Source organism: Pinus tabuliformis, chromosome 7 (genome assembly GCF_031772625.1).
Source record: "Pinus tabuliformis cultivar Carrire ecotype Pingquan chromosome 7, CPIR1, whole genome shotgun sequence".
In the NCBI taxonomy this organism is placed as follows: Eukaryota; Viridiplantae; Streptophyta; class Pinopsida; order Pinales; family Pinaceae; genus Pinus; species Pinus tabuliformis.
Genome location: NC_142293.1, coordinates 41,758,277 through 41,784,745, shown reverse-complemented (window position 1 = coordinate 41,784,745; position 26,469 = coordinate 41,758,277). Strand labels below are relative to the sequence as shown.

The 26,469-nt window shown below is 39.3% G+C and overlaps 2 protein-coding genes across 3 annotated transcripts in view; both read left to right on the top strand.

The window, feature by feature from the left end:
* The window catches only part of LOC149245138 (transcription factor GTE6-like), a 229,504-nt gene that overhangs the window by 166,626 nt on the left and 36,409 nt on the right, over positions 1-26,469 (top strand). The window lies entirely within an intron of this gene.
* On the top strand, positions 1,396-20,974 carry LOC149245139 (uncharacterized). The gene is made up of 7 exons (XM_089457527.1): positions 1,396-1,512; positions 1,714-1,797; positions 1,936-2,076; positions 7,543-7,683; positions 8,488-8,584; positions 19,875-20,299; positions 20,417-20,974. The coding sequence occupies exons 1-7, from the start codon at positions 1,396-1,398 to the stop codon at positions 20,972-20,974; spliced, it is 1,563 nt and encodes a 520-aa protein (XP_089313653.1).

The window sequence follows — 26,469 nt, the reverse complement described above, 5'->3', positions numbered from 1 at the left end:
AATAAATTTGATTCCAAGATCCAAGAAGTAATCAACAAACATATATGCGGGAGGCTTCTTGTCTGGGAAAAAATAAGAAAATGGAGTCGCCACCCAAACAAGAAACACACCGAAGAAATAAGGCAATAAAAGATCCAAATGATAACCTCAAACGCCGAGTCTGCCAGCTCAAATGAGAAATAAGAACGATGAGAAGATTAGAGAAAAAGTCATTGAAACACCGAGAATAAAGACTCCCCGGCAACGGCGCCAAAAATGTTGGCGCTGCCGGGCCAGATGAAAAGATAAAAATGAGAAGGAAGATTGTCGTTGAAACACCGAGAACAAAAGTGTTCCCCAGCAACGGCACCAAAAAATGTTGTCGTTGCCGGCTCAAACGAATGATAGACAGATGAACGATGAATGATGAAAAGATGATGAAATGCCGAGAAAACAAAGTCCCCGGCAACGGTGCCAAAAAATGTTGTCGCGCGGATTGACACGACAACGCTCAGACCGGGGGCTGTCACTCTGATCCCCGATCCCTCCGTTTAAGCCTGTCTCCCGCGGCTAAGGGGGGTAGTCCCTGTGAGATGATGAGACCAACTGTCGACCAGTTGGTTGGGAGACACGAGATACGATGTAAAAAGCACTCGATGGATTTGATTAATTTAGCAGACCAGTGCCTTAAGAGATTGTGGTTAAAACGATTACTTGCTAGATGATATAGAAACATAAACTGTGAACAACAATCATCTATCATCACAATGCTCTTAGAATGACCAAAACGATATCCAGCAATTGAGAATTTTCAAAAAAATAAATGCTTTAAACCACCACGAATCATAAACCATTAACCAGATATCAATTTCGCATCTCGACCTGAAAATCTAGATCTCAGCATGAAAGATATGACAATTCCCGAAAATGACTGGATTTGACGAAGAGAATTTTCCACCGAAATTTTTTATACTTTTTCAATTTTTTTTTTTTTTTTAGGAATTAAAATTTATACAAACTAAAATCCTAATATAAAAATCAAATAAAAAAAACTAGAATCTAAATAAACTAATAAACAAAAGTTAATAAAACCTAAGTCTAAAACATAAATGAATGGCTTTTTTTATTTTTTATTTTTCAAAATAAAAATAAAAGTAAACTAAATTCAAATCAAATTTTAAAACTAAAATCTAAGAATTATGACTAAACCCTAAAATGACCACATGAATATCCTATATCACAAAACTAAGAATTAAATTATCGAAAATATATGATACATGTTATATTAAAACTAAAATAATCCAAACCAAAAATTGATCGAAATAAAATAAAGTGTATACCTGCATATGACATTTACCACACCAAAACAAATGGAAAATTCGTTTGATTTTTTACCTGAGCATTTCGATAGCAGACATGGAAAACGCAGGGGCGAAAAATTTATATGGTTTCGACAGCAGAAAGGAGGCACGGCTTTCTTACCTGGAGCAGAGAGTTTTCAAGCGGCCTGAGAATACTTCTGTCCCGTCTGGCGTGACAACCTTAGCCGCTGAAACGACGTGACCCTAGACGGATATTCACGCTGAGGCAACTAACGTTTTCATGCGTTGAGCCTATGTATCTATTCGCCACCGCTTTGAAGCCTCCAGCGACCGAAATCACCACTGATGAAAGCAACGAAACATTGGCTCAACAAAACACGATTTCCTGGGCGTTTTCTGAGTGTGAACGCAGCAAAAAATATTCGGTTTGGTGCACAGTCGACGACAGACACAGGCTCAGTTACCAGAAGGCAGTGCTTGGCAACGTCGATTTCAGGTGTATGAGATAAAAAAAACGTGACTGGAACTGCTAGCAGCCTAAGGGCTTCGACTGGAGAATGTTCATGCCACTGTCGGCTTTCTTGAAATCCGATTTTCCCGATATGCGTACGATTTATACCTTTTGCATTTGCAGGTGCATGGATCTGGGATAGAGTACAGACGTTTCCCTCTTGATCTGCTTTACTGCTTCGATGCACAAAGTTTGACGGAAATAGCAGCGTATGGACCAGGTTGGGATGATTTGATAAGGGTCGACGCTGAAGGCGGAGCTCAGGTTTTTTTTTTTTTGATGAAGTTTTCGATAGCGCTCAATAGATCTCTGCGTTTCTCGCATCCAGTTCTTGGACTACCGCCGATCTGGGCTTTGTGGCATCTCCACACATGCATCACTTCTTGAAAACTGCAATTATGCACACCATCTTTATTCTATCAACTGATGCTCACAGGATAACACAAGTTCAATATTCCCTTGATAATGCTCAAATCAGTGAGGATCAAAGCAGGCGGGAGAAAAGAACGAAGTATGCACGATTTCGTTAAGCCATCATTGAAAACCTCGCAGCTGCAAACACAAGAAAACAAAATCCTAATAAAAAAAAAAAAACTGTATAAAACAAAAATTTGAAACCCTAGATCAGAAAAATTTGAAACCCTAAGACAGCTGATTAATTTACAAATTTGGCCCCTTAACAGCCAGATTCATCAATAAGCACAGAAAATTTTAAAGAAATAAAGATTTCAGATTTTCACTGTGAAGGACTTCAGAAAATCTCTCATGCAAATAAACAAAATAAACTGAATGATAAACCCAGGATCAAATCCAACTGGGCTCAACAAAAAATGCTTGTGGGAGTTGGCTGGTTCAGCCGAGAACTTCCCCTAACGCCCACCAAATCTTCTTCAATAAGGGTTTTTTCTGCACAGCTCAGAACAACCATCAGTAAAGAGGGCAAAAATGCTGCTAGATCTCAGAAAGTAATGGAGATACCTGCCATTACTTCAGAAACCCTAACAGCACCCAAACCCCAGCAAGTGAACAAGATACCTGTGCTCACAATACTCTACAAAAAGCTATTATTAACGGCTGAAAATAACATATGCAGAAAATGAAACAATCTCACAACATTTTAAGAGAATAACACCAGCAAGATATGGACCCCAAAGTCTTCTTTTATTAATCAGAAACAGATTTACAAGAGAGCTTCTTCAGTATCAGACTCACAGATCCAATGATCTGAAATGACCCCCTAAGACCCTATATAAAGGAAATGACTCCAACGGCTAGTTCGATTGATCCATGTAGAAATGATCTCGACCGTTGATGAAGATCATGACATCTCTTGATCTCATCCGTCGATTTATTCACTTAAAATATTATTATTTTATTAGTTAGGGTTTTTGCTTTATTTTTTTTATTTTTTATTTTTTAATTTTTTTTTTATTATTTTTTATTTATTTCATTTTTTAATTTTTTATTTATTTTATTATTTTATTATTTTTATTCATTTTTTAATTTTTTAATTCATTTTAAAATGGATCATCGAACTAAACCTTCGGAAACATCACCTAGGGCTTAGGACTCATGAGGGGATTTAAAACATTTCTCGACCCTCAAGACACATTTCATGATGACTTTTACAAATTACATCTTAAGGGGGAAAACCCCTTTAACATAGACCCTCACAAATCTCCCAGTTCTGCGACACAACTATAATCTAGCAGATCAACACACTAGGATTCTCCTAAAATTCCAATGACAAAATCCATCCCGGCTTTGGGGTCAGGTTTGAAGGAAAACTCTGCCGATCCATGGATCGGTGAGACAAAAAACCTTCCGGGACGTAGATTACCACTAGAAAGTTAGGTCCACCTAGGCAATTCACATACACGACTCATATCTGCTAAGGTTATTTACAATTAATACATGCAGACTGGGTTTACAATTAGATTGATCAAGCTGCTGATGACTGCTGGATGGCACGGACACACTGATCAGGTGCTGCCCTTTTCTTGCAAAGAAAAAGGGGGTGTACTGCATGGGTAGTTGACCGGTAGTGGTCAACATCTGGCTCTACTTGGGGACTCGTTGCTGCTTGCAGGAATGTGAGAATCCAGAATCTGCATCCATACAACACAAAAATAAGTAGCGTCGATCCAAAAAATCATCATATACGTTAAGCACAGGAAAGATAAAAGCTCTTCATTTATTAACTATCTAAAGCAGAAATAAAAATGCGGAAAAACAAGGAGTAGGGTTAGAAACATGATACAAAAGATGCCCCATGGCATGAGATGTGTTCAATAAAGTGCATACTGAGCATTTGCCTACTTTCAGGCAAATCTGTCGGCTGCTTGTCGGATGTGCCATGTCCAATTTTGCATATGGTAGGACTCTTTCCTATCCGAAAATCAAGCTGCTCGCGGCCGTCTGATGCGTCAAATCTTCTTCTTATTTTCTTTCTTTTGCGCTTTTTCTTTCTGGCAGGTGGAATTACTGATGACTTGGAACTTTCTGTTTCAAAACTATCAGATGAAGTATGCGTGATATGTCTTTCTTTATCCTGCATCTGATCTTTATCATTCTTAAATCTATCCGGATCACCTTCAATTAACCATCTTTCAATTGAACTAATGACCTCCTCATAATAAGATGAAGCTTGTTGCGGCAAATGAGAAGGCTCCTGGTTTCTCTTATCATCTGACCATTGTTGAATCTTTTGAACTTGTATTCTAATGGCATCCATCTGACTAGAGCATTCATCCCTTATAGCACTGATTTGTATGGCATGGTGCTCTTGCATGTGTTTTATTACTTTATCATTCTTTTCTTTTATGTCCATCAAGCAATGTTGCATGAAATTTATTTCTTCTTCATGATTCGCTTGCATGTCAGCCAACTGATTGTTATGATTGAATGTCATGATAGTCATTTCCTCATCCATAGTGAATAACTTATTTTGCATAGAGTCAATTTCCCTATCATGATCAGCTTTCATGGTCACCATATTTTCCTCTAAGACTGACATCTTGCTTTGCATGATTCTAATTTCTGTTTCACATTTAGTTTTTATGGCCTCAATTTCCTTAGCATGTTGATTTTGCGTGACCTCAATCTCCCTATTACGTTTTTCCAGGTGGGTGCATAAAGTTTTCACATCATTGACATAATTAGTTTGGTTGATTTCCATATTTCTCACCAGCATCATTAGATCTCGTAAAATTTGCTTTTGCTCTTCCCTTTCATTGTCATTTGTCCCTAATTTTTCACTATCATGAACTTGATCTGCAATATTTCCGGTGGATGACACATTCTGACATGATGAATCGTCTTGGGATCTTTCAGTTGGACCGCTTGTCAAATTACTTTCATTCTGTTGCACAATTTTAGAGGTAGAAGGCAAGCTGTTTGGATAACCATATCTATTTTTAAAAGCATCGACAATGTCTTCTAAAGAAGTGAAAGATTCCTTTGGAAAATTGTTAAACCAATTCAAAGCATCATCTTCTAAAGAAAGGGCAAATAGGCGCATTTTGATATCTTCATGATTAAACTGAGGGGATCTACAGTATATGATCATGATGCGAGTAAACAAGACTAGATGCCTGTAACAGCGATTGGATCACCACCCGAGAAAATAGGTAACTTAGGAATGGAATCTTCCGGAAAATCATGGAGACGGTGAGTAAAACGACATGGTTTACATGAATAATCCATGATGAACAATAAAGGATGAAATGGATAATAGAACTAGATCTCTGCTCAAGAAAATCAAAAGATGAAAGAAGTGGAGTCGCCACTTGAACAATAAATCTGATTCCAAGATTCAAGAAGTAATCAACAAACATATATGCGGGAGGCTTCTTGTCTGGGAAAAAATAAGAAAATGGAGTGGCCACCCAAACAAGAAACACACCGAAGAAATAAGGCAAGAAAAGATCCAAATGATAACCTCAAACGCCGAGTCTGCCAGCTCAAATGAGAAATAAGAACGATGAGAAGATGAGAGAAAAAGTCGTTGAAACACCGAGAATAAAGACTCCCCGGCAACGGCGCCAAAAATGTTGGCGCTGCCGGGCCAGATGAAAAGATAAAAATGAGAAGGAAGATTGTCGTTGAAACACCGAGAACAAAAGTGTTCCCCGGCAACGGCGCCAAAAAATGTTGTCGTTGCCGGCTCAAACGAATGATAGACAGATGAACGATGAATGATGAAAAGATGATGAAATGCCGAGAAAACAAAGTCCCCGGCAACGGCGCCAAAAAATGTTGTCGCGCGGATTGACACGACAACGCTCAGACCGGGGGCTGTCACTCTGATCCCCGATCCCTCCGTTTAAGCCTGTCTCCCGCGGCTAAGGGGGGTAGTCCCTGTGAGATGATGAGACCAACTGTCGACCAGTTGGTTGGGAGACACGAGATACGATGTAAAAAGCACTCGATGGATTTGATTAATTTAGCAGACCAGTGCCTTAAGAGATTGTGGTTAAAACGATTACTTGCTAGATGATATAGAAACATAAACTGTGAACAGCAATCATCTATCATCACAATGCTCTTAGAATGACCAAAACGATATCCAGCAATTGAGAATTTTCAAAAAAATAAATGTTTTAAACCACCACGAATCATAAACCATTAACCAGATATCAATTTCGCATCTCGACCTGAAAATCTAGATCTCAGCATGAAAGATATGACAATTCCCGAAAATGACTAGATCTGACGAAGAGAATTTTCCACCGAATTTTTTTTATACTTTTTCAAATTTTTTTTTTTTTTAGGAATTAAAATTTATACAAACTAAAATCCTAATATAAAAATCAAATCAAAAAAACTAGAATCTAAATAAACTAATAAACAAAAGTTAATAAAACCTAAGTCTAAAACATAAATGAATGGCTTTTTTTATTTTTTATTTTTCAAAATAAAAATAAAAGTAAACTAAATTCAAATCAAATTTTAAAACTAAAATCTAAGAATTATGACTAAACCCTAAAATGACCACATGAATATCCTATATCACAAAACTAAGAATTAAATTATCGAAAATATATGATACATGTTATATTAAAACTAAAATAAACCAAACCAAAAATTGATCGAAATAAAATAAAGTGTATACCTGCATATGACATTTACCACACCAAAACAAATGGAAAATTCGTTAGATTTTTTACCTGAGCATTTCGATAGCAGACGTGGAAAACGCAGGGGCGAAAAATTTATATGGTTTCGACAGCAGAAAGGAGGCACGGCTTTCTTACCTGGAGCAGAGAGTTTTCAAGCGGCCTGAGAATACTTCTGTCCCATCTGGCGTGACAACCTTAGCCGCTGAAACGACGTGACCCTAGACGGATATTCACGCTGAGGCAACTAACGTTTTCATGCGTTGAGCCTATGTATCTATTCGCCACCGCTTTGAAGCCTCCAGCGACCGAAATCACCACTGATGAAAGCAACGAAACATTGGCTCAACAAAACACGATTTCCTGGGCGTTTTCTGAGTGTGAACGCAGCAAAAAAATATTCGGTTTGGTGCACAGTCGACGGCAGACACAGGCTCAGTCACCAGACGGCAGCGCTTGGCAACTTCGATTTCAGGCGTATGAGATTAAAAAAACGTGACTGGAACTGCTGGCAGCCTAAGGGCTTCGACTGGAGAATGTTCATGCCACTGTCGGCTTTCTTGAAATCCGATTTTCCCGATATGCGTACGATTTATACCTTTTGCATTTGCAGGTGCGTGGATCTGGGATAGAGTACAGACGTTTCCCTCTTGATCTGCTTTACTGCTTCGATGCACAAAGTTTGACGGAAATAGCAGCGTATGGACCAGGTTGGGATGATTTGATAAGGGTCGACGCTGAAGGCGGAGCTCAGGTTTTTTTTTTTGATGAAGTTTTCGATAGCGCTCAATAGATCTCTGCGTTTCTCGCATCCAGTTCTTGGACTACCGCCGATCTAGGCTTTGTGGCATCTCCACACATGCATCACTTCTTGAAAACTGCAATTACGCACACCATCTTTATTCTATCAACTGATGCTCACAGGATAACACAAGTTCAATATTCGCTTGATAATGCTCAAATCAATGAGGATCAAAGCAGGCGGGAGAAAAGAACGAAGTATGCACGATTTCGTTAAGCCATCACTGAAAACCTTGCAGCTGCAAACACAAGAAAACAAAATCCTAATAAAAAAAAAAACTGTATAAAACAAAAATTTGAAACCCTAGATCAGAATACTTCTGTCCCATCTGGCGTGACAACCTTAGCCGCTGAAACGACGTGACCCTAGACGGATATTCACGCTGAGGCAACTAACGTTTTCATGCGTTGAGCCTATGTATCTATTCGCAACCGCTTTGAAGCCTCCAGCGACCGAAATCACCACTGATGAAAGCAACGAAACATTGGCTCAACAAAACACGATTTCCTGGGCGTTTTCTGAGTGTGAACGCAACAAAAAATATTCGGTTTGGTGCACAGTCGACGGCAGACACAGGCTCAGTCACCAGAAGGCAGCGCTTGGCAACTTCGATTTCAGGCGTATGAGATTAAAAAAACGTGACTGGAACTGCTGGCAGCCTAAGGGCTTCGACTGGAGAATGTTCATGCCACTGTCGGCTTTCTTGAAATCCGATTTTCCCGATATGCGTACGATTTATACCTTTTGCATTTGCAGGTGCGTGGATCTGGGATAGAGTACAAACGTTTCCCTCTTGATCTGCTTTACTGCTTCGATGCACAAAGTTTGACGGAAATAGCAGCGTATGGACCAGGTTGGGATGATTTGATAAGGGTCGACGCTGAAGGCGGAGCTCAGGTTTTTTTTTTTTGATGAAGTTTTCGATAGCGCTCAATAGATCTCTGCGTTTCTCGCATCCAGTTCTTGGACTACCGCCGATCTAGGCTTTGTGGCATCTCCACACATGCATCACTTCTTGAAAACTGCAATTACGCACACCATCTTTATTCTATCAACTGATGCTCACAGGATAACACAAGTTCAATATTCGCTTGATAATGCTCAAATCAATGAGGATCAAAGCAGGCGGGAGAAAAGAACGAAGTATGCACGATTTCGTTAAGCCATCACTGAAAACCTCGCAGCTGCAAACACAAGAAAACAAAATCCTAATAAAAAAAAAAACTGTATAAAACAAAAATTTGAAACCCTAGATCAGAAAAATTTGAAACCCTAAGACAGCTGATTAATTTACAAATTTGGCCCCTTAACAGCCAGATTCATCAATAAGCACAGAAAATTTTAAAGAAATAAAGATTTCAGATTTTCACTGTGAAGGACTTCAGAAAATCTCTCATGCAAATAAACAAAATAAACTGAATGATAAACCCAGGATCAAATCCAACTGGGCTCAGCGAAAAATGGTTGTGGGAGTTGGCTGGTTCAGCCGAGAACTTCCCCTAACGCCCACCAAATCTTCTTCAATAAGGGTTTTTTCTGCACAGCTCATAACAACCATCAGTAAAGAGGGCAAAAATGCTGCTAGATCTCAGAAAGTAATGGAGATACCTGCCATTACTTCAGAAACCCTAATAGCACCCAAACCCCAGCAAGTGAACAAGATACCTGTGCTCACAATACTCTACAAAAAGCTATTATTAACGGCTGAAAATAACATATGCAGAAAATGAAACAATCTCACAGCATTTTAAGAGAGTAAACCAGCAAGATATGGACCCCAAAGTCTTCTTTTATTAACCAGAAACAGATTTACAAGAGAGCTTTATCAGTATCAGACTCACAGATCCAATGATCTGAAATGACCCCCTAAGACCCTATATAAAGGAAATGACTCCAACGGCTAGTTCGATTGATCCATGTAGAAATGATCTCGACCGTTGATGAGGATCAAGACATCTCTTGATCTCATCCGTCGATTTATTCACTTAAAATATTATTATTTTATTAGTTAGGGTTTTTTCTTTATTTTTTAATTTTTTTTTTTTTTTTTTATTTCATTTTTTAATTTTTTATTTATTTTATTATTTTTATTCATTTTTTAATTTTTTAATTCATTTTAAAATGGATCATCGAACTAAACCTTCGGAAACATCACCTAGGACCTAGGACTTAGGACTCATGAGGGGATTTAAAACATTTTTCGACCCTCAAGACACATTTCATGATGACTTTACAAATTACATCTTAAGGGGGAAAACCCCTTTAACATAGACCCTCACAAATCTCCCAGTTCTGCGACACAACTATAATCTAGCAGATCAACACACTAGGATTCTCCTAAAATTCCAATGACAAAATCCATCCCGGCTTTGGGGTCAGGTTTGAAGGAAAACTCTGCCGATCCATGGATCGGTGAGACAAAAAACCTTCCGAGACGTAGATTACCACTAGAAAGTTAGGTCCACCTAGGCAATTCACATACACAACTCATATCTGCTAAGATTATTTACAATTAATACATGCAGACTGGGTTTACAATTAGATTGATCAAGCTGCTGATGACTGCTGGATGGCACGGACACATTGATCAGTTGCTGCCCTTTTCTTGCAAAGAAAAAGGAGGTGTACTGCATGGGTAGTTGACCGGTAGTGGTCAACAAGAGGAAAGGAGCATTCATTCTTTCATGAGCATTTGAGAGAAAGAGAACAAAGAGCAAGGAGAAAATTTTTGAGCAGCGAGGAAGTGAAGAAGAGCAGCAAGAATACATTTCAGTAAATCTAGACAACAACATTTATTGGCATGCATCCCAAGGAAATACCGTACAGCAGGAGAAAGACATAGAAATCAAGAAAGAGGGACAACAGTAAGGGCACAAATTTTGAGGCAGATTTGGGCATGAATTTCGAGGTAATCGTATTGTCGAAATCTGTACAGTCCGTACAACAAGTTTTGGGCACACTTTTCGAGGCAGGCCGTACAACATTTAACGCTGTTTTATTGCTATAAAAATTTATGTTTTGGCTTTTTGCTGATTGGCATGATTTTCGAGGTGGAGTTCAATCACAGAAATCAAGATAAGTTGTAATTTGTGGTTGCTGGAATTTTTACTGTGTATTTCAGTCTCTGTAAAAGCATTTTCAGAAATAAAGAAGAGCTCTCAAACTGGTTCCCCCCAAGAGTTGTAGGGGGTTTTTCTAGGGTCACATTGACCAAAAATCACTATGTTATTTTCTGTGTGTGGCTGTCATAATTTTGCTGTGTTTTTTTCTGCAATTTCAGCAGTGGTGAAATCTCCAAATTTGTGTTTTTAGAAAATATTGTCATTTCCAGATTTTATAATTTTTTATCATGTTTGGATTTAAAACTAAATGCATGGAGTGATAATGAAAACTGATAACCGGAGTGGGGGTTGAAATTCTTCATGGTATCAAAGCTTGGTTGGCTGAAAAGTGCAGTTTGGGACAGCGAAGTGAAAATTACAGCGAACTGATTTTTACACAGAAAACAGAAACTTTTATCACAAATTTGAAAATTTTAGTTTGCTAGGACAGTGAAACATGTCTTTGGGTTTGAGAGTTGAAGACAGGTTGGATGGGCAGAACAACTACAGTGCATGGAAGGAGAGAATACAGAGCATCTTTAGTAAGCAGAAGTCTGGGGCATTATGGTAAATACCACACAGAACCTAGTGGTAGTACCTGCTGACCTTGTACAATTGGCAGAGTTTAACAAAAAGAATGCTAAGGCAAAATGATTGATTTTGGAAGGAATCAAAGACCATGTCATTCCTCATGTGAGAGGAAAGACTTATGCACATGAGATGTGGACAACCTTGACCAGTCTTCACCAGAGCTCAAATAAAAACAGGAAAATGGTCCTAAAGGAGAAATTGAAGGCCATTAAAATGGCTAAGACTGACAGTGCTATAGCATACCTCACAAAGATCGCTTTAGTGAGAGATGAGTTGGCAGCCGTAGGTGAGATCATTGCACCCACTGAGTTGGTGAGGATTGCTTTGAATGGTCTTCCCAAGACTTGGGAGAATTTTGTGGATGGCATTGTTGCACGGGAAAACCTTCTCGATTGGGAGAGGTTTTGGGATGATTGCATTTAGAATGAGATCAGAAAGAACCATCTTGGAGCAGCCAAATAGGTGGAGGAGGATGACAATGTGGCATTGTTAGCAAGAGGCAAGAAGTGCAGAGCAAAGAAGCAAGCTTCCAACAGTGGAGTCAAAGGCAAAGGTAAAGGCAAGCAGCAAAATAAGGAGAAGGGCACTATGTTGGAATTGTCAAAAGTTGGGACACTATGTTGTTGTGTGTTCGGAGAAGAAGAACAAGAAAGGGAAAGACAAACTCGTGGTAGTTTCTGCAGAGATAGAGAGCTTCTCAAAGAGCTTTGATCAGGAATTTGGGTTCATAGCTTGTGAGGCCACTAGTGCAGGATCACTTGCCATATAGGTTCAGAGGGAGTTTGCATTCCCCGCTACTAGCAGAGCATCTTCTAGCATTTGGTATGTTGACAATGGCGCTTCCTGCCACATGATAGGCGTCAGAGAGTACTTCTTAGAGCTTTCAGAGGGTGATATTGATATGGAAGTAGTACTTGGTGATGACAACATTGTTAGAGCAGTCAGTGTGGGGACATTGACATTTGATAGGGGACCCAAACCTCCCTTGAAAGTGTTAGATATTTTATGTGCCTGGAATGAAGAAGAACCTAATATCTGTCGCAGCACTTGAAGACAAAGGGTATGATGTGTTGTTTAGGAGAGGGCAGGTGCTTATATATCCTAGGGGAACTCCAGCTTCTTTAGCTAGAGAGATTGGTGTGCGCCATGCCAAGGTGTGCAAGTTCTCATTCCAACCCTGATGGCATTGAGTAGTAGCACCCTAGACAATACCGACAACAGATCTAGTAGTTTAGAGTTGTGTGAGATTTTGCACCGCAGGATGGGGCACATGTATCATGGGGCTTTGAGTACATTGTAGGAGATCACCATTGGTGTGCCAAATTTCAGTTCTTATCACCTTGATGTATGCAGAGGATATGCTATGGGGAAGTTTGCCAGATCCCCTTTTCCCAATAGTGACGGCTGACCGACCGGGATCCTTGACTTGATTCATATCGATGTGAATGGTTGGATGTCTCATGTATCCTTGAGTGGCTATGAGTACTATGTTTTATTCATTGATGACCACTCCAGGAAGACCTGGATATATTTCTTGAAGACCAAGAGTGAGGTCTTCAAGTGGTTTCAAGAGTTCAAAGCTCGTGTGGGGACCCAGGCAGGTAGGAAGATCAAGGTCCTCAGGTTGGACAATGGAGGGGAGTATACCCTTGGTGAGTTTGTTGATTTTTGTGCTGAGGTACGCATTAGGAGGGAGTTCACAGTTCCTTACTACCCCTAGCAGAATGGTGTTGCAGAGAGGAAGAACAGATCCATTGCAAGGGCTGCCAACACCATGCTTCATGATCAGGGGTTACCTTTATTTTTGTGGGCAGAGGCCTGCAACACTACTGTGTACTTGCAGAACATTTTCTGGGAAGAAGCCTGATGTTGGGTACTTTTGTATCTTTGGGTGCCTTACACATTCCTATGTCCCCAAGGAGAACAGGACCAAGCTAGAGCCCACTGCAGACAAGGGCATCTTTGTCGGTTATAGCAAGACCTCGAAAGCTTATCGGATTTATATTCCTGCGCAGAGGAAAGTGGTTGTCAGGTGGGATGTGGAGTTCGAGGAGGAGAGAGCTTTCAGGAGGTCATGGGAGTTAGAGTCTCCAAAGTCACCAGACCCTCAGGAGCAATTGTGTCAGTCACAGGGATCCACTGGTTAGGGATTAGGAGGTACATCGATTACAATGTCAGGTCCATCAGTGAGAAGTGGCTCTCAGAGTCAGGTGGGTGGTTCTTCGGGCAACATGCAGGGCAATCCGCAGAGTAGTTCACAGGGTAGTCCACTAATGGACAGTTCGCATGGTACTTCAGCATCTACAAGCACAGATTCAGGCATGAGGTCAATTGGTAGGCCTTCAGGAGTTCAGGCTTCTGATGATGATGAGGATTCTTTCACTCCAGTGGGAGAAGTATGCTCTGGGAAGAGGAAGCCCAGGTGGCTTCAAGATACCTTGCGCAGGGCCACATCAGTTGCTGGGCCAAAGAGATAGGTTAGAGAGAGTAAACCACCTGAGCAGTTCTGTAGTTACATGGCATTGGTAACAAGCATTGTTGACTCCGAGCCTTCTAGTTATGAGGAGGTAGCCAACCAGCAGGTCTGGAGAGAGGCCATGATGGAGGAGTATTCTTCTATTATGAAGAACGATGTTTGGGAGGTAGTGCTGAGGCCTGAAGGTAAATCAGTGGTTACTTTCAGATGGCTCTACAAGATAAAGCATGTTGTAGATGGCAACATCGAGAAGTTCAAGGTTCAATTTGTGGTGAGAGGGTTCTCACAGGTAGAGGGAGTTGACTATTAGGAGACCTTTGCTCTCGTAGCTCGGTATACATCTATTCGCTCCATTATATCGATTGCAGTAGAGATGGGTTGGAAGATCCACCAGATGGATGTGAAGACCGCATTTCTCAATGGCTTCATTCAGGAGGAGGTTTATGAGCAGCCACATGGCTTTGAGGTGCATGGGAAGGAGTCCCACGTATGCAGATTGAAAAAGGCACTCTATGGCCTGAAGCAAGCTCCTAGAGCTTGGTACTCTAGGATTGATACATACTTGCAGCAGTTAGGTTTCACAAAGAGTGAGGCTGATCCGAACTTATACTTCATTGTGGTGGGTGAGGAGCCTCTTATTCTGGTGTTGTATGTTGATGACTTGATCATCACTGGTGCAGAGAGATTCATTGAGTGCTGCAAGAGAGATCTTGCTTCAGAGTTTGAGATGAAGGATATCGGCTTGATGCATTATTTTCTGGGATTGGAGGTGTGGCAGGAGGAGGGGCATTTCTTCCTGGGACAAGGGAAGTACATTGTGGATATTCTTAGTAGATTTCACATGGAGGACTACAAAACCATGTCTACACCTATGATCACTTACTGGAAGAAGCTTCATGATTCTGATTCTGAGTTGATCATACTCTATACAGACAACTGATTGGTTGTTTGATGTATTTGGTCAACACTCGACCAGATATATGTTTTGCAGTTAACACTATGAGTCAGTTCATGTGTGAGCCCAGGAGAGTGCACTGGGTGGCTGCAAAACACATTCTTCGTTACTTGTAGGGGACTGTGGATTTTGGTCTGGATTATAGACAGGGTGATGGAGTGAGACTGGCAGGGTACACAGATTCAGATTGGGTAGGTTGTGCTTCAGATAGGAAGAGTACTTCCGGGTGCTGTTTTGGGTTGGGTTCGACAGTTGTGTCGTGGATCAGTCGGAAACAACAGTCAGTTGCATTGAGCTCAGCCGTGGTAGAGTATATGGCAGCTAGTTTGGCTAGCCGTGAGACCATATGGCTTCCCAAGATGTTGTTTGGTCTATTTGGTCAGGGATTGAGACCTTCAGTAATTTACTATGATAATCAGAGTTGCATAAAAGTCATGGAGAATCCTGTTTTTCATGACAGGTCAAGGCATATTGAGATCAAGTATCACTTCATTAGAGACTATGTCCAAAAGGGAGTTGTCAAGCTTGAGTACATTTCCACAAATGAGCAGGTAGCGAACATTTTCACCAAAGCCTTACCACGGGGCAAGCATGTCTACTTCAGAGACAAGATGGGAGTGGTGAGGAACACTTTCCTCGGTAAGAGGGAGTGTTAAAATTTGGGTACCAAAGGACAAGTGGTTCCCTAAGGCTTTGATCTTTGGCCTAGGGAAAAGTGTCCAAATTTATTTGTACTTTTCTCCTAAAGTGACTTTATAAGTGGTAAAGTCAATTTAATTTAAAAGTGATTTTATAAGTGGTAAAGTTACATTCTAATTTAAAAGTGACTTTATAAGTGGTAAAGTTACATTCTAATTTAAAGGTGACTTTATTAAACTCAATGAAGAATTAGAAAGTGAAAAAGTGACTATGGAAATAAAACGCTAAGTGGGTCTTTATTTAAGTGGGTGAGTTAAAAAATAGAAAGTGAGAATTAAATGCACATTTATTCTCATCCCTAGATCTAAATGAATCTCATCCATTAGATCTTAGAGCAACCCAAAAGGTCATTTAGAGAATAAAAGGAGAAGAGAAGAGGAAAAGATCGTTCATTCTTTCATGAGCATTTGAGAGAAAGAGAAGAGAGAGCAAGGAGAAAATTTCTGAGCAATGAGGAAGTGAAGGAGAGCAACAATAATACATTTCAGCGAATCTCGACAGCAACATTTATTGGCACACATCCCAAGGCAAAACCTTACAGCACGAGAAAGACACAAAAATTGAGGAAGAGGGATAGCAACAAGGGCACACATTTTGAAGCAGATTTGGGCACGAATTTCGAGGCAGCTATGGAAATCTGTACAGTCTGTACAACAAGTTTTGGGAACATTTTTCAAGGCAGGCCATACAACATTTAATGTTGTTTTATTGTTGTAAAAATTTCTGTTTTGGCTGTTTGGCACGATTTTCGAGGTGGAGTTCTAGCACGGAAATCGAGATAAGTTGTGATTTGTAGTTGCTGGAATTTTTACTGTGTATTTTAGTTTCTCTATAAAAGCATTTTCAGAAATAAAGAAGAGCTCTGAAACTGGTTTTCCCCAAGAGTTGTAGGGGGTTTTTCCAGGGTCACATTGACAAAAAATCACTGTGTTATTTTCTATGTGTGTCTGTCATAATTTTGTTATGTTTTATTGCTTCATTTTCAGTAGTTGTGAAATCTCTAAATTTGTGTTTTCAGAAAATATTGTCATTTCCAGATTTTGGAATTTTTTATCATGCTTGGATTTAAAGCTAAATGCATGGAGTGATAATGAAAACTGATAATTGGAATGGGGGTTGAAATTTTTCAAGTATCGGATGCTAGATGCTTACCCAATCCTTCATTCTATCTTCCCAAGTGAAGACAAGAAGGATGTGTCTATCTCTCTTCACGACCTTCACTAAGACTTATGGTTGTTAGTCCTGGTCTAGTGCATGACACATGAAGTAGAGAACCATATCTTGTCACTCCCTCTTAACCAAGGATGACCAACCCATTCCATAAAAGGAATGTACCCAAGCTCCCTCTTATCGAGGGACTTGACCAAGCTCTTTCTTAACTAGGGGCTTGCTTCCAACAACTCTTTTAGTTATAGATCATGGGACAATCAGCTGCTCGAGGGGCTCCTCCCTCTTTCGATGTCATGAATTTCATCTTCTTTGTTATGGAGCTTTCATCTTTTGGGACTTCTTAGTAAGGCACAAACCATCCATCACTTTCATTCATGAATCATGTCAGTCATGTCATCCTTCTTTTCATCGGAAAGTGATCCATTAGTCCATATCCGAGCTTCCTTCATGCCTTGCTGCCATCTTCATGTCATGTCTCCTTAAGGACCTTTCATTCTGTCACATGAGCATTAGTTGTAGAAGACTTCCACAACTCTTCCCTTGGCAGCTCTGCATAAGCACATTCAGATATTGTTCAAAAATGGAAAATGAATATTAAATCAAAAAAATACCTTTGTGATGGTCTTTCATCATGACATCTCCTTGTTTGTATCAACATCCTGCATACATATTGACACATCTACAAAAAGATATATAATGTCAAGGGTCTCCTTTTCCAGACTTCATCAGGGTCTTCATATCTTTCTCATGGAGATATCAAAGTCAAATCTTTTAGTCCTTGGATGTTGATTGTCTTCTCCATAGTTGCATTTTTCATGATCTCTTCCTTTCTTTCTTCACACATTTCTTTCCAGGAACTTCCAATCATAGTTCTTCCAATTTTGTCAACCACCTCATATTTCATATGCGAACATATTATGTTGATTTCATCTTGTCAATGTGTGAATCATGCCTTCTTGCATCCTTCCAAAGGTGGAAATCCTTTTCTTTTGATCATGCTCTCGAGGTAGAGCATTCATTCATGATATTTGCAACCATATGACATGCCTTAATCAAATATATGCATACATACCTCATTTCTTTCTTTAGGTCATCTAGACTTCCTTCAACAGCTTCCTTGATTGAAAGAGCTCCAATCATCTTGACCTGCTTCGTATCTTATGACATCATACCTTTATTCCATGAATCCCATACAAGGTGGAATTCTCGAAACACTTGCTCCTTTCAATAGGTGAACCTTCTAGTGAAGATTCCAACGGAGGATCTTGATTATCCTCATCCGAAAAATGCTCCTCTTGAATGATGTATGATGATATTTTTATACTAGATGACTTTCTTCTTTCCATAAGTGCTACTTATGCTTCTAATGAGGTTACCAAGAGCTACATCTTTCTATAGGTGGTTGCCATAGACTTCTATTTCAACTATCTTTCATACTTCTTCTAAGATAATGTCATGAGCTCTTGCTTTCAATCGTATGCTTCTATGATGCCATGATGCATCCTATCATGCTTCTTAGTACTTCCTATCATGATAGCTATACAACAAAACAACTTGAAAACAAAAACTTGAAAAGAACTAGGTGAGGAAGACTATCTCAATCATAGTAGAGATATTTTACTTCCTCTTTCTTGGATTTCTTCTTTTCAGCTTCCTCCACTTCTTCAGTGATATGGGCTTCTTCTCTTCCTCTTTTGTTGTTGTCCTTCTTGAGTTTAGGACAATCTCTCTTGTAGTGCCCATATTCTTGACATCCATAGCATTGAACCTTTGCCATGTTCTTCTTTCTTTTTTGAGGACCAAATTTCCCAAACTTCCCTTTTCTCTTTGCCATAGCAGCATATGCTTGAGTTTGCTCATTTGATCCTACATCAAATTTTGCTTTCAACCTGGTCTCTTCTATTTTACATAGTGACCATAGATCTTTGAATGGAGCAGCTTACTTCTTCCCATATATGCTTGTTGTAAAGTTACCCCATTCCTCAGGTAGTGCATTAAGTATTGTGGTAGTCATTTCTTTGTCATACATAATTTCTCCCAAATCTTGGAATTGATCCCTTATTTCAGATATCCTCATAAAGTATGAGGTGATTCCTTCTTCTTTAGATATCCTCAAATTGGTAGAGTTCTTGTATTAACGATATAACTTCTCTTGTAGTGCTTATGGAAAACAAATCCACAAGTTTGTCATATATTGATTTTGAAGTTTCAAGTTTTGTATATAGGGAATGAAGGGATCCTTGATGGATTCTATGAGAATCCTTTGAGCCCTTACTTACCCTTTCATATCCTTGTGAGTGCTTGAGCATCTTTTTTTTTTTTGGTGATTGAGCCCTTAACATGTTCCATGACCTTATTTTCTATGAGGTTTAGGTCTGCGCTTTTGTTATGAATATAATTCATAACAGGTGACATAAATAAAATTAATGTAAATATTAAATAATCAAATATTGGTTATATTAAATAGTCATTAAGTTAAGTGAAAAGGCATGTCTAAAAGACATGCCCAGTCACGAAAGGACACCTGCTTAGGTATATATATGCAGGTCCTCATTGTAACATTCATCACTTATACATTTATATAAATAATAAATTATTATTACAAAATACCTCTTGTATATTTTTACATTCAATCCTACAAGCTATCAGTTTTTATGCTTCAGTGGTATCAAAGGCCATGGCACATAATATAATCATGCAGGTCTTTGAATGTTGTTCGCCGCACAATGTGCCATTACGTTCACGCCTGAATGTGTTGAACAATTTAGTAAAATTCAAGAAGCATTTCAGCGTTTAGAAAAATCATTTGCAGAAGTTAAAGCATGTCAAAAGGAAATCGATAATAAGGAAGATGATAACGACAATGAAGAAATGGAACAAGGTGAAGCAGAAGAAGAAGATTTTGATCAAGAACGTGAAGATGTGATAGATAATGATGAATATGAAAAGGATATCGATCAAGATGAAAATCCAGATGACACTGATCTTGATGTGGATGAGGACCATCTTGAAAAACGAGAAGATGAACAATATCATAACCATGAGAAAGATGCAGAAGAAGACATTGATGATGATGAAGAGGAAGACATGGAAGAAACAAAAGAAGAAGATAGTTTTGAAGATAATTATGAAGACAACATATTTGAAAAAGAAAAAGTGGATTATGGGGAAGAGAAAGAAGAAAATGCAGGAATTCATGTTGATGGGAAAGAAGGTCCAGTAGATGTCTATGTCATTGAATTGGATGGAACAATTGGGGATATTAAATCAATGCCATTCATTGAGTCTTTGTGTCAACTGTCATATTTAGTTGGGCCAAAAAACTTTTGTTGGGTCCATGTAAACCTTGTACCTTTTATAGGTGTTGTTGGAGAGAAGAAAACCAAACCAACACAACATAGTGTTCGGGAACTAAGAGCATTGGGGTTGACACCTCATTGGCTAGTTTTTCGAAGTTCTCAGCCCTTACTAGAGAATACTAAGGAGATGTTGTCTCAATTTTGTCATGTTCCAGAAAGCAACATTCTTAATATTTATGATGTATCAAACATTTGGCATGTCCCTTTATTGCTAAGGTATCAAAAGGCACACGAGGCAATAATGAAATAGTTGAATATATTAAGTTTTTCTAAAACCCCAAATTTAGAGGTATGGACTGTGAGAGCAGTGTGCTATGATAACCTTCTAACTCCTATAAAAATTACCATGGTGGGAAAATATACTTGCCTGTCAGATTCTTACCTTTCTGTATTGAAGGCTCTTTTACATGTTTATGTTGCATACTCATTGAAATTATCTATAGAATGGGTTGCAACTTCCGATCTTGAAGATGAAGCTACAAAAAAGAGACCAGATGTTCATGCTTCTGCATGGAAGGTTTTGAAGGGTGCAACTGGTGTTCTGGTCCCAGGGGGATTTGGTGATCAAGGTGTCCAAGGAAAAACACAGGCAACAAAATATGCACGTGAAAATCGAATACCCTATCTTGGCATTTTCTTGGGGATACAGATTGCTGTCATTGAATTTGCACGTTCTGTTCTTGGTTTGTCAGGTGCCAACAGTGTAGAGTTTCGCCCAGAAACTCAACATCCTTGTGTCATTTTCATGTCGGAGGGGTCAAAGACCTATATGGGGCATACAATGTGGCTCGGTTCAAGGACAACATTATTTCAAACTGCTGATGTGGTTCGTCAGGCAGTATCAGAATTAAAAATACACTTCATGTATTCAATCCAAACTCTTTATGGGTAGTGGGACTGTTGATGGGGGACCCTCAATGTACAACTCTCAAATCAAGTTTGAGAATTCTTGATATAGTGACCGAGAGTTCTGAACCCGCATGCACATGGAGGGATTGCCTGGTTATAGTTGACAAAGCACACATGCCTGTCACGACTGTTAGGAAGATCAGATCAATTCTGATAGCGGGGCCTTTCCCCTTTTTCCATTTTCAAAAATAGAAATCGATGAATGCTCAACAAACAGGAATAGAACAATTATCACAGCAAAGCCGACTGCACTGGCTGTAAATAATGTAACTGTTGTTTTGTTCTACTATATAAGGGACTGGAGTCGTACAAATGAAGACGTGTGGAGCCAACAATTGTGTGGAGTGGAAAATTTGAAACTTATCAACAAATGCTGCAAATGTTGGATGACAATATTAGTATTCGTAATTCCCTCCATCGTTGCGCAGCGCCACATTCGCTGTCATCTGTCAAGTTGTTGTCCGCTGAGCTGTCCATGCCCTCGCTGCCCTGGCAAAACCACCCACTAAAAAATCTCCCGTGCCGTTCTTGTCCCACCCTCCATTCACCGCTGCCCAACACACCAAACACTGGTTTGAACTTACACTGACCTGACATTGGGCAGGCCGATAATCGTTCGGATAGGGTTCTTTGTGGTGCTGCGTTTTATTTTCTTGTGTCGCCTTTTTGTGCCGAGGCAATCATTCAAGCCAATCATTATGATAAAACGACGTGACGTTGCATCCCCAACCATCGTCGTTCTCCTTGCACCTCCGCCCATCATCAACTGTTGCAAGTCTGCCTAAATGATGTCTCCCCAACCCAGTTTTTCGTGTCCCTCCAACGCCGCGTCAATCGTTGCTCCATTTTCAAGCCATCATATGGACTGCCATTTTTGAAACCACTCTATGGACTCCTGATCCCATGGTTGGTTGACTATAAAGTTAATAATTATATTGTATAATTTATAATTATAAAATTTTATAATTATTAACTATATAATATAATTTATAATTATAAGTTATATGTATATTTTTTTTCCAAGGAAAAAATCGAACTTTTTATTACTAGGATAAAAAGTTACATAGTATATGCCGAGGCATTCGATTTGCTCTATAACTTGCTGATCATAGAGCTCACTGGATGAGAACATTCAGTCCAACCAAACATTTAAAGACACCACTAAGCAGATACACGACCTCCTCATATGAGGAAATTTCGGGCTAGTGCCTGTCAAAGGTGGTGAACACATAAAAAAGAAAATTAAAGACAAAACTTCAAGTGAAAAAAACCACAACGAGAACAAAGGCACTGACATTTGGGGGGATCATGACTTCCTCCCCTTTTTCTTCTCGACCTTTTGCCATTCTCCTTGGGACAGAATTATGGGAACAATTTGAAGTGGATTTTCATCGCCGGGTTGGGGGTTTTCCTTGTCTGAATCAGAGGTGTCTGATGAATGCTGCCTTTTGGTTCCACTTATTTCCATTGAATTTGAATTCTTTCCGGATTGTGATTCCATGGGCTCTTGTGTAGGAGTCTTTTGAGTTTCTGTTTCATTTGGAACTGGTTCTTCCTCTTCATATTCTTCCTCCTCGTCCGAATCTGAATGGATAATTTTCCATCCCTTTTGTTGATTGCCTGTTTTCTTCTTTCTGCGACTGTTCTTTTTGTATTCTGGACATGCATTTTGGAGATGTCCAGTTTGCCGACATTTTCTGCACTTGAAAGCTGTATTTTCATAATCTAATGACTGCATCCAGCTGCGATCTTTGTGTTTTAGTTTAATGCTTCCCGGTGATCCTTTACTGAGGTCTAATTCCACACATATGCGTGCGAAAGTAAAAATTCTTTCATCTATTCTTTGTGTATCCATTTTAATATATCTGCCTATGGTGTTCCCTATGCTTGCGAGTATTTTTTGGTCCCAGAAATGGATAGGGAGATTATGGAGACGTACCCATACAGGCATTTTATATACAACGAAAGTATTTGCATCAAATTCCGGGAACCATGGAGTTATAAAGAGACTCGAAGATCCCCAGAACCAAGGTCCTTCCTGAATCACAAGATCTCTGACTTTTGCTGATTGGAATTTAACTATAAAAAACTCTTTGGAACAGAGGTGGATCTCACAGTCCAAAGACCATTTTGTGAATATCTAGTGAAACAGATCCAAGGGTTTGGGCCAAAATCCGTTAAACCGGCATATGATGGCTAGCTTTTCATAGCTGCAACATAACTTTTCTGCTTCTGCTGTATCGATTGTTAGTTCTGGAGTTTGTTGCATTTGCTCCACTATGTATGGACTTGGTTCTGATCCAACCTGCTTTGGAGTTGTTGGAGAAGCTTTCCCTCCTTGTAAAATATTCTTGTAAGATGTTCCTTCACTTTTGTGCTGCTGGTGTAGATCTGGGTTGTGATTTGATTTGGATCCGCTTCCTCCTTCTGTTGATTTGCTTGTTGCTACACCTCCTCTTAGTCTCAAATTGAGAATGATTGTAGATCCTGGTTTGACGTTGTAATCCTTTATGGATCTAAAGTCCTGTAGCAATCCGCCCCCTGTTAATAAGTGTTGCTTGTCAGCCGGGTAGCCGATTTGATTGGCAATGTTGTTTTTCAAATCTATTACGCTGCTTGTAGCGTAAACCCAGATCAGTGTTGTATTCCTCATGGGTGTTCTAGTGAAAATTTGAAAACGCTTGGGAGTTATCTCATCATAGCTGGCGATTTGCGCCCAGGGACCAGTTTTGTGGTCTTCCCTTTCCACTGAAGTGGCTTCGATACTTTCCAGATCCGGCCCATCCAAATCTGCATCAGATTTGTGTAGTACCTTGATCTCATGAACGGAGCTGTGGATCTGCCTTGCCTTGAGGAACCCATCTGCGGCTGATCTGTGGAAAGAGGGATCCGCGACAAAAAAGATAGATTTGTTTCCAGATCTAGGCTTTAGCACTGCCCGAGGCCCAAGATCTAATCACCCAGCTGCGAGAAAGCTTCGATCTAGTCCTCGGAAGCTCCTCTCCTCCGATTGCAGAAAGACGGCAACAGTTTGAACCCTCAAATTGGTCTTGAGATCCTGGGCAATCACCCTCACTAGGCGCTGGAAGGGGAACAACTCAGTGCTCTTCTGGTACTTTCGGATCTCACGGAGGGCACCGGTGCTGAGCCTGAATCTGTGAGGCTTCTTTACTCCTCCCGTCGCTGGGGCAGACTTCGGCGCAGCCTTCGTTGCAAGCTGCTTCCACGGTGCCTTCTCGCCAGTCGACTTCCAGGCTGTCTGCTTCGTGCGGGCCATCTCTCTATTCGGCTTCTGAACCCTCGCTAGTCCGCAATATTGTATTGTTCATTATAAGTTATATAACTATTATTTATAAAGTTTTAATTATATAATCGATTTAAAAAAATTATATTTAAAAAATCAGTATTAAAAAAAATATTAATTAAAAAAATTAATAAAAAAATAAAAAATTTATTATTATTATTAGAATGTTAATAAAAAAATCCAACGGAATATTACGGATGAGCTACATGACGAAACGATGACTAGATTATATACATCGAGATGACAGACATTAAGTGACGAAAATCGACATCATTAAAGCTTTGAGGACAAAGCTTCCGAAGGAAAGGGCTATGTTATGAATATAATTCATAACAAGTGACATAAATAAAAATAATGTAAATATTAAATAATCAAATATTGGTTATGTTAAATAGTCATTAAGTTAAGTGAAAAGGCATGTCTAAAAGACATGCACAGTGATGAAAGGACACCTGCTTAGGTATATATGCGGGTCCTCATTGTAACATTCGTCACTTATACATTTATATAAATAATAAATTATTATTACAAAATACCTCGTGTATTTTTACATTCAAGCCTACAAGCTATCAGTTTTTATGCTTAAGCTTTTCTTCCATGCAAGAAAATTTGAAGCCCCAACCAACTTGTTGCTTTCCTTGCAAAAAGACATTTTGATTCAGATGCAGACATAAATATACTTACTTGAGAAGATGCTTCTTCAACCTGCTGCCTTCTTGAATTTGATGATGATATAGGAAATTGAAAACTTCTTCTTGTTGAAGATGCTTTTCTTCAAGAGTGATCCTTGGCTCCAAAGAGAGGGAGATCACCTTGAATCCTTTGATGATGATGACAACGTCCTTGATCTTGCTTCTCTTGGATGAGTAGACTTCAAGTTACTTTGATTTGTAGATCTCTTCAACTTGAGTAGAGGTAGGGTCTTTGTGGTCTCTTTCCTTGATCTTGAGCGAGGATCCCAAGAATGCTTCTAGTGTAGACTTCTTCTTTGATTGATCTAGGGTTTTGACACTTTTCTTCTAGATGATGATGTAGCCCTTGTCTTCTTGGAGATGAGAGGATCTTCTTGATTCTTTGATGCCCTTGATGCCTTTCTAGAACTTCGGTCTTTGAGTGCTTGAGTGTCCCTTATTAAATTTCCCTTCCTTGAATTGACACCTTAGCTTTGATATCATGTTGCGAAATCGAGGGGCAACAAGTGTAGGTGATTTCTCCTACAATGATAACTATTTGTGATGTATTTTTACTTCATTTCATTGGCTTCTTCTTTATCTTGATTATTATTAGTATTCACTATCATCAAACAACTACCAAATCATAAATAACAATGAGACAAAGGACACAAGATATAGGCAATCAACCAAGGTCAAAGCTTGTTATGAATAAAATATATAAAAAATAATATAAATAATGTAAACAATAATAATAATGCTTGGATGGTGAAGCAAGCATCTATCAAGGCACTTTAATTCACCCTGGCGACTCCATTTTAATCCTAATATGCAAAATCATAGAAAATGGACTATCGTAAAAGAGAGATTAATCGTGGTTCCACATTTGTAAAACTCACTGACCAAGACATCCAAGAACTACAAAAGAATGTGGATAAATATGCAAAATCTTATCAAAATGTATTGGAAGGTATGGAAATGGAACTCATGCTCGGGTTTTATAGGTCACAATGAGTGCAAATTGACATAATGAGGGGCTTCTATGAGGAGGATCCTAGTCGCCTCCTTGACTTTGCTCGCCTAACCTATGCTTTCAATATTCTGATTGACCTAATCAATGATAAATGTTATAGTCAACCAAAAAGTCCACAAAGGGTAATCAATTGGATGACATTGAAGAAAACTCAAGTGTAAGCGAGGATGATGAGAAAATGTCAGTTATAGAGGTGGAAGACAATGGCAATGAGAAAGGGAATATCTCCTCCGTGGATGATGAAGAGTTGGATCCTGTAAGCCTCCAAATCACGCAAGAAAGAATGGATGAATATAGTAGGTCATGCAAAGGGTTAGTAGGGGAATGTAATTCTAATGAAGTATTCTTTCATTTGCATGAAGAAGAGGTGAAGCTTCATAAGATGAAATGTGAATATAAAGAGCACCCCACTAATGCTCTCCTCCTAGAAGCATATTACCAAAATCATGTAACAAATACCTTAGTTATTG